The sequence below is a fragment of the Pterocles gutturalis genome, unplaced genomic scaffold (assembly GCF_000699245.1).
Source record: "Pterocles gutturalis isolate BGI_N339 unplaced genomic scaffold, ASM69924v1 scaffold15001, whole genome shotgun sequence".
Classification (NCBI taxonomy): domain Eukaryota; kingdom Metazoa; phylum Chordata; class Aves; order Pterocliformes; family Pteroclidae; genus Pterocles; species Pterocles gutturalis.
Window position 1 is genome coordinate 11,728 of NW_010105910.1, and position 9,411 is coordinate 21,138.

Below are 9,411 nucleotides of genomic sequence, written 5' to 3' on the forward strand. Positions count from 1 at the left end.
CTAAATGAAAATGTTTGTGAGTGTGGTTTCTTTGATATGATACAAAAAAAAAAAGCATGCTCTTTTTCAGATTAGAATTTTTGGAAATCTTTCAGTATTTCATTTGGTTTCATGGAATCCAGTGGAAGCACAGCTGGGCCTGTGCTCTGTGTTTTGGTAAAACTTGCCCCCTAAAATCCATGCCTGTGTTTGGTGATTTAAGGCCATTTTTATTGGGTAGGTTGTTACCTTCAGGTTACTTTTTGTGTATATAAAGAACATCTGTAACTTGTAGGCTGTTGGACAGGTGTTGCTGTTGCACCTTGAGATGTCTGAAAAGACATATCGATTCTGATTCTAAGGCTGTTGTATTTCTTGAAATTTTGATTAGGTTACACTATAGTGTCTGTATGCATGATTTCAGAATAGGAAACTCGTGCAGAAGGACGCTTGACTTGCCTAAGACCATACAGTGTCGTGGCAAGTAGTTGTGTAGACAAGCACCATTTTTTTTAATCATCAATAAAATAATTATTTGTATAAAATAAGGACTGAACATCCTACTACTTAAGTATATGTAATGTAATACTGAATTTTATAATTAGATATGAAACATCACGTTACTTCATAGCATCTTAATTTCAATAGACAATAACTGTCTTTATTATCTGTGTTTCTCTGTAATTTCCTTTTAATGAGCTTTTTTTGTTGTTGCAGGAGTATGCACGGAAAGCGCTTGATTTCATTTGGGAAAAGAGGCAGCGCAGCAGCAATTTAGTAGGCGTTACTATTAATATTCACACTGGAGACTGGGTCCGCAAAGGTGCGTGGTATTCTGACTCAGAATCAGGGACCACAAATGGTTTTGGGCAAGAAAAAAAACCCTCGACACCTCATCGACAACGCATTGATCTAGACTATTTAAAAATGATAGTGGCATAGCAAGTGGAGTTACGTAATTTCAGTGCTGGAAAAAGCTGCTACAACAAAGCCTGGCTTTGCTCGGAATGGCGTGTTTTGGTAGAGAAACTGGCTTTATTCATTGGAAATAAAGTGTTCTCTGTCTCACTTTAATGCTGAGAGGGGAATATCTTGGGGAAGGTTTTCAGAGATTCTACGATAAATACATAGCAAAAATATAAATAGGACTGTGGTTGTATACGGCAGCCAGTAGAAATCTTTTCGTATGAGAAAAGTGAAACAACTGGCTTCAGAGTGTGTCTGTTGGTATTACTGTGTGCACTGATACTACAAAACTGTGTAGACGTACAGTATTGTGTCTCTGCATCAATCTGTGCCTTAATTCTGGTGATAGGAGGCTTTTCCTTTTGCTGAAAGAACATTGAAAATCAAAATGAAACTGTGTGAAAATAGCCATATCGATACTTAAAGTAAAACCACCTTTTCCTTTTCTGCTGTTTCTAGATAGTGGAGTTGGAGCAGGAATAGATTCCTATTATGAATATTTATTAAAAGCCTATGTCTTGCTGGGAGATGACAGTTTCCTGGAAAGATTTAACACAGTAAGTTAACGCCTCGCTCAGGTTTGTGCCTTCTGTAAGACAAATTTAAGACTAATTATATTGTCAGTCAGCTGTTAGCTTGGGAAGCCTATGAAGAGATCTTTAGCAGAATTTCTGTGACTTCTGATGTGTCTAGTGCCAGTTCTTTTTAATATGATTTTTTGCTAAGCTTGGGTGAACTGTGACCCGAGCAGCTATTTTAACCCCATTCGATGAAAATCAGAATCTTCTGGACCTTTTTCCATGTTTCCAGTCTTCCGCAGGAGAAGTTGTATTTCAGGATCACCCTGGAGAGTGTAAGAGTGCAAATGTTTCTGTAAAGCAACATGAGGGCTTGTTACATGTTACAAGCCGTGGTACAATTTGTTCCCATCCTGAGCACCAAAAAAGATCTGAAAATCCAAGTCTGGATCTTGCATTCCACTGCAGATCCGAAGGCCCAGTATACAATGAAGTATACATACAAGCTAAAAACCACATCTAGATTACTAAATTAATAGGATTATGAAGCAATTTTGTCAGCATCATTATCCTTTCATGAGACCGTTCTTTCTTTTAAAAATAGCAATACCCAATAAAAACATTTTATATCATAAAATGATTTTATAGCATAAGTAGTATTAAAATTGGAGTAAGTCGGCAGCTGAGGACCAGTTGCAACACTTGAAGTGTAATGATTATTTCATATTCCTAACCTGCAGCCACCATTATTATATTGTGCCTCAGTTATGTCTGTTAGCTGTTTCCTGTTGCTTTGGCTCATGTGCTCACGATTGTACCTTCTGTGCTTCAGAAGGCACGGCAGGCAGCTATCTTGGGGAGTATAGAATGGGAAGTCAGCAAGTTGACTAGTGAGCTACTGGGTTTTAAAGTTATTTTGAGCCATCAAGTCCAGCTGCTGCTTTGGGCTGTTTTATACCTCCTTTTCCCCTTCTCCTCCTGAGATGTGTTTGCTTTAGAGTTCTCTTGTTCAGGGAAACCAATTTTGGCTTTTTTTAGCATTTGCTTAAAGGTTCAGCCAAAACAGATGTGCCTTAACTGTGATAGTTACTTGTTTATCATATGGCTGCTGAATATAGTTTTTTTGTTACGTGTATTGTTTGGAAAAGATGATGTGTACTGCATGGGTAATACTACGGAGCTTTGCAGTATTTACTACAGTTCTTTTTACTTTGCAAAACTAGAAACTACTCTGTACTGCCAAATGTAATAATGATTGAAGCAATATGCCGTAGTCTGGTGATCTATATCCGTTATGTAAAATGTATCAATAATACGAACTCATGGTTTCTCTGTTATTTGTCAGCACTACGATGCCATAATGAGGTATATTAGCCAACCACCTCTTCTTCTTGATGTTCATATCCATAAACCAATGCTAAATGCTAGGACCTGGATGGATTCTTTGCTAGCTTTCTTCCCTGGATTGCAGGTAAGGTTTAAAACCCATGTGCAGATGATTTTAGTAACAACAAAACAACTAAATAGACCAGATACATAATTGACAAGTCAAGCTTAGTAGTCTGATTTTCAGAAATACTGAATGAGGGTTTCTGTACTCACTCCTGGTGTCCCTTCAATGCCGTGATGCAAGTTATTGTGCATTTCTGGCCATGTTGAGTATCAAGAATGTCTGTGTGATTTGCTTGCTTCATTCCTAGTCATGAAAACACTCAAAGTAAGCTGTCTTTTTAGTAGTCTAGTGACAAATTTTTTCATTTGTGTGCAATTTACATCTCTAAGTCAAACTAAGTCACATTTCCACCACAGTTCTCTGTAAATGATGGAGATCCTTGCTCTACGTAGGCAGTTGTCTTAGTGACCTCACTGATTTTGCTTAAAAAGCTCTTACGGAATATCTCTGGGTTACATTTACAGACTGTATCTGCTGGAAATGTAGAAATTGGTCTGTAGCTTTACATGAACACAGTGAATGCGCCTAACTTTGAATATTATTGCTGTGTATGGTGAATTTGTGTTAATTTTATTATTTCCTTTTAGGTGTTGAAGGGCGATATTAGACCTGCTATTGAAACTCATGAGATGCTGTATCAGGTTATAAAAAAGCATAACTTTCTTCCAGAGGTAAAGTAGTAATTTTTTCATTGTGTAAACTGATTCTGACCTTAATTTGAGCAGTCTCTGATATCCGTTTGAAGAAATAGTAGGTATATGCATTATTAAAGGCAAAGGCTCATTTCCATGGCATTCTTATGTGATTTGCATCTATGACAACTGTGTTTTGGATATGAATTATTTTTCCTTCAGTTACGCTGTAATTAACACAATAGTACGAAGCTGCTGCTATTAATAATTGCTTAGGTTTTGTATTTCAGCCTTCAAATTTGACATGACTCATTTCAGGATACAAAACTTGTATAAGCACACGTAGTACCAGCTGCTTAGTCATGTAATAGCATTAATGCTAAAGATCAGTCATCTTTTGTAACCCAAGACTGGATTGTTCTGAAATTTTGCAAAATGTCCTTGAAAGCAGGTACACAAACTTACCTGCATATATTGCAGGTGCAGTCTTTCAGCAAGTTAATTGTGCATGGAAAAGCTTGTTTACCTGCTGAAGTGTGTCTTAAATTCTGTGATGACCCAGAATATGTGAGAAGGATTCTGACTCCATTTGTAATTTTGAATTTTGCTCTCGTGTAAGCTTAGTTCTGTTAGAGAACATTTTAATTAACATTACAATTCACCTAATGTGGAAATTGAGACCAGAGAATGCTCTCTAAGCACTGGAATGACTTTTTTGAGTGCTTTTAAAATGGTATGATTTGGTTCCCTAGGGTTGTTTTTTCAGTGCTTTGTACTTCCGAAGGAAATGTTGAAGGATCAGTTAGTTGTGTTTAATCCAATATGCCATCCCCTTTAGCAAAGACTTAGCTTAAACCCTCATATGGACTAGTAGTGGATGTAAGCCATCACAGAAGTGGCTTTTGCCGGTGCCTGTTAAGAGGGAATACATGGACTAGGAAACTTTTAAGTAGCTGACTTCTGTTCTGTGGTATTTCTCATGTTAGAAGTAGCTCCTTACCATCCATCCGTCTGAAATGGCAGATAATGCGCTGAAGTATCAGGTGGTGGGTGTGTGTGCACAAATGGTATTTGTCAGAGCTCGGGTGGTCTCCACGGAGCGGCCCCTCCGCAGGCTGCTGTGGTGGGAGCGAGGGGAGGCTGCCCGCTGCCTCCTGCGGCGGGAGAGCAAGTTCTCAACTGGCACCTCTCGCCACAACTCCACTTGCTGGCCACTTGTTAAGAGGCTGGGTGGTGTCCAGACTCCTGCACCAACACAAGCTTATATCTCACTCGTACCAAGTGGGCTAGAGCTCTGGGTTAGGTGTTAGCCTCCAGTCTGCTACCTGGACAGAGGTTCTTGTAGCCTCCTGAGATTGATGTTGGGCCTTCAGACTTCCCCTGGCGTGTACTTTAGCTGTTGTAATGCAGTTAACGTAGGATTCAAAATAAACCTGTTTGGTTTTCATTCTTGTATTGATTTTTGTCTGATCTTTTTTCTTCCTCAGGCATTCACAACAGACTTTAGAGTTCACTGGGCTCAGCATCCTTTAAGGCCTGAATTTGCTGAAAGCACTTACTTCTTGTATAAGGTAAGACTACTTTTATTCCTCTGACTTCTGGTCACTATGTCTAGTACCTAGAATTTTGTTGATGTTTTATTTCAGTGTAGAATGAGTAGCCTATCTCCAGCTTATTTTATCTGATGGAGCCAGTTCTGTACATAAACAAGATGAAATTATTGCTTATCAAAAATTGTTCTAGGAATTTTGGTTTATATGCCTTCAATTAGAAAGAAAATTCTTGTCACAAAGGCCCATATTTTTAAAGATATTTAAGTGTTGATGATCTCCTGTGAAGAGATCTTAGAGACTAAGAGCAAAAGCCACTTGTACCTTCCAGAGAAGAGCAGTGCCTAAACGTCTTGTGGTTCTGTAAGTATTTCCACGTGCTTACCTGCATATCTCTAAACAGTAACGCATAGTATCTCAGAAGTCTCTCTTGTGACTCTTTAGCACCATTAATAAATTAGATTTTAATGTGGAATCAATAAATTAGCATTAGGAAAATAAAAGCTGCTAAATGTATAGTAAGTCTAAGTGCACCTGTATGTTTGGTTTTGGTTTTTGTTTGTTTTATAGGCTACTGGAGACCCTTACTATCTAGAAGTAGGAAAAACACTCATTGAAAACTTGAATAAGTATGCAAGAGTACCGTGTGGGTTTGCTGCAATGAAGGATGTTCGTACAGGAAGTCATGAAGACAGGTAAAAGTTTGCAATTATTTTTTTTTTCATAAAAAGATTATACAAAAAAAAATCTAATTACCCTGTTTATACAATTGACTTAATTAACTTTTGAGTAGCTGTCTTTCTTCAGTTTGATAACCAAGTATTAAATTACCCGTTTGTCATTGTGTATAAAGTAATTCAGTAGTTTTATAGTTTGTTATGTAAGAATATTTTTAGTTTAATGTTTCATTTGTCTTGGAGCAATAGATGAATTACTTTCAAACGAAATATACTTCAAAACTAGAAGTTTTCAAAGAGATTTATTTGGTTTTTTCTCTAATGCTGTTTTGTACTGAACATGCTGAATCATTTCCCTCCAAACACAGTTCCTTCCAAGTGGAAGGAATGCTAATGGAATTAAGTTCAACAATAATAGTCATGAAGTCTTCAGAGATGGAGCACTATGAGTATTTGTTTTACTGATGTTTTAGACAAAAGGGATCCTTCCTAAAGGACATCAATTTTTTTTCCATAGAATGGACTCTTTCTTTCTGGCTGAGATGTTTAAATATCTTTACCTGCTGTTTGCTGACAAAGACGACATGATTTTTGACATTGAAGATTATATCTTCACTACAGAAGCTCATCTATTACCACTTTGGCTTTCCACTACAAACCAAACCATCTCTAAAAAAAATACAGTAAGTGAGAGCTCAAATTTAAATCAGTTTTAGTGGTGCTTTGAAGCAGTTCCTTTTTTACAAGAGGAAATAGAAGAAAACTCAGGAAAAATCATAGTTTGAAGAAGTACACCAGTTTTAACACTTTGTTTAATATGTTTCATCATGTTAACAGTGACACTCACACGAGTATGAACTCAGTGACTGGTTTCTGCACCACTGAGTCTTGAGAAAAAAGCTGTGGAATATTAGCAATATTTAAAAAAAAATAATTCTCCATCTCTGTATAAATTTGAAAATAACACACTATGATAGTTTTATCTTCATCGTTATTTTCAATTATTTTTTCATAAAGATTTCCAACAACATGCCAAAGTTTTTGTTGCTTATTTTACTACACAAACCCTTGGCAAATTTTGAAAGGTTTTTGGAGACTGCTACAAAGTTACTGTGACAAGATCAGGCTATAGCTTTTGGGATATTTAATTGTTTTAGTCCATGCAATAGGCATCTATTGTGTAAATGTGAGAACATTTAAGGGTTTATAAATTACTTAATACAACTGCGCCATGAAGCATCCTTTATACTGTTCTCTTTTGGTTTTGTGCTCAATAAGGTGACGTAATTTATCTTTAAGGCAATAATACTACTGGCAAGCAAAAGAAAGGTGTGACAAAGTGAATAGGGAGGTGTCTAGAGCATGGGGGATGTAAATTCCCTTTTGTTAGTGTGCCTCTGTTTTTACCCTTTAATATGTGTTTTGCAGTAATGCCAGGATCAGAGGAAAATGCTTGTATTATGCGTCAAGCCATATGTCCTGGAGAAATCTTAGAATTGAGTAGGAAGCACTCTGGTTTATGGACTCTAGCATTGGACAGTGAAAAATTTTCACTTACTTGCTCTTAATGTCTAACATTGGTAATACATTTAATGGGTCATGGGGTTGATTTTTCATGTTCCTCAGTGGTGGAGATCCTGCACCCTCTGAAGTGTTCTTTCCTTGAGCGTTTATCATCTTTTGTCTTTGAGTTTTGGAAACAGAGACTATGTTTTTTAAACTATGCAAGAAGTTTTCTGAAGGGTCTGAAGGAGCATTTTATATAACTTTTGTTCCCAACATGAGAAGTTGATACTCTTGAGAGACAGGATTCCCTCAGCCGGATGCTGCATGAAGTGCTGGCCTGACATAGGTAGTTCTCTTGACAATATCAAATGCTAATAAAAGGACAATAAAGAGAATGGAGTAAATTGTTCAAATGCAATTTCCTTCAGCTCTTTGTTAAGTGAAAGCTGCTAACGTGCATAATACAAGTAAGAAAGATCCATTGAAAAGGGTGTCAGCAGCATGCGTTAAGTGGCTGCAAAGACGTGTGTGAATGGAATTTATCTGATGGGGGAAAAAATTATGAGGAACAAATGGAATGTGTAAATTATTTCTAATATAAACACGATGCTATTAAGATGAAATGTCTGTGAGATAGTTGGCAGTAGCAACGGAACATCCTGTTTGTATTTATTCTCATAAACAGGAAAGGTCATGTCTTACTATGCTGATGCTTGCAGTAATGTAGGCACGACCTTCTTTAAGTGGTGTGACTACTGTTTGTCACAGTAAGACTGTAGGTACTTCAAAGTATTTATTCCTGTAAACTACTAGCCTTTTAGGCCTTGGTTTTTAGGGAGCCTTTAAATACTTGCTGTGTATTAGCTAATAAAAAATCAAATTGTTTTTTTGCAAGTAGATAAATATTACATTCATTTTTATAAGTGAGAAAATTAACTTGCCAGTTATCCAACCAGTGATTTGCAAAACTAAGAACAGGCTAAATATGGCTCTGGATCACAGTACGTGTTCCACATGGTTCCACGTGTTACAAAACAGCGATTTGTGCAAACATTAACTCTGTCATCTTTTCTGAACATAGAGATTGTTTGAATTTATATATAGATTCATCCTTGCCCATTCAGAATTGAGTCTGTATGGTTCCTGAGGAGCAGAATCTTTTGTTTGCATGAAAAGATGTGACATCCTAAGTAATACGAAGCAAGAATTGCCTAAGGCCTGCAGCTGGTCAGCTCAGCATCAACGGAATACGAAAGGAAATCATAACTACTTCCTTTAGTTGTCCAGCACATGATAGTACAGGAGCACTAGCTGTGTCGTGAGCAGGCTTGAGAAGTACTGTTTGCCAGTAGAGGATTGGGGGTTTCTGCAAAAAAAATTCTAGAAGCTGTGGATACAAGGTTGGTAAGTTACAGATTAGAAGTGGTGTTGTATTTATCTATCTTATCTATCCCTAGAAAGGGGTTGTAGTGCACTGGGTACCCTTCGTTGGGGCACACAAGAGTGGTGCATTCTGCATTCCTGGAGTCTCTGTGGTTGCAGGACATCTATTGCATTCAGCTGCTCTATGTCCTGCGTACACAGATTACTTCAGGGTAGGTCTGTCTGTCGATTTTCGTCATATAAACATGTCATCTGCGTTTTTAATAGGTGATGTGTATCTTTTATTTCAGACTACAGAATACACAGAGCTGGATGACAGCAACTTTGACTGGACCTGTCCGAACACCCAGATTCTCTTCCCGAATGACCCAATGTTTGCTCAGAGTATTCGTGAACCTTTGAAAAATGTGGTGGATAAGAGCTGTCCTAGGGGTATTTCCAGAGCGTAAGATGGATATTTTCTGTCTTCTGTTAGTGTAGGAGTGAGTGCAACAGTTCTGAGCGGAAGGAGAAATATGAGGTGTTATTGGAGCTTGCTCTGCTTGAGTTTGGACTCCTTTTGGAACGGATTTCTGTTAGCGTAGGAGTGAGTGCAACAGGGTCTGTTCTGAGTGGAAGGAGAAATATGAGGTGTTATTGGAGCTTGCTCTGCTTGAGTTTGGACTCCTTTTGGAACGGATAGCCTGAGCTACAGGAAAAATCAGTTATGTTTTGTCTGGCATCAGCAGCAAGACTTAGTTCATTTCC

General features: G+C 37.7%; 1 protein-coding gene across 1 annotated transcript in view; it reads left to right on the plus strand.

Annotated features, from left to right (window-relative positions):
• The window catches only part of EDEM3 (ER degradation enhancer, mannosidase alpha-like 3), a gene marked incomplete at its 5' end in the record, with an annotated part of 24,266 nt that overhangs the window by 9,549 nt on the left and 5,306 nt on the right, over positions 1-9,411 (plus strand). Inside the window, 8 exons of the mRNA XM_010087579.1 lie at positions 697-802; positions 1,405-1,502; positions 2,809-2,934; positions 3,504-3,587; positions 5,036-5,119; positions 5,669-5,793; positions 6,293-6,458; positions 8,955-9,109. Coding sequence (XP_010085881.1) covers positions 697-802; positions 1,405-1,502; positions 2,809-2,934; positions 3,504-3,587; positions 5,036-5,119; positions 5,669-5,793; positions 6,293-6,458; positions 8,955-9,109 — 944 coding nt within the window. The remainder of the gene's footprint in view (positions 1-696; positions 803-1,404; positions 1,503-2,808; positions 2,935-3,503; positions 3,588-5,035; positions 5,120-5,668; positions 5,794-6,292; positions 6,459-8,954; positions 9,110-9,411) is intronic.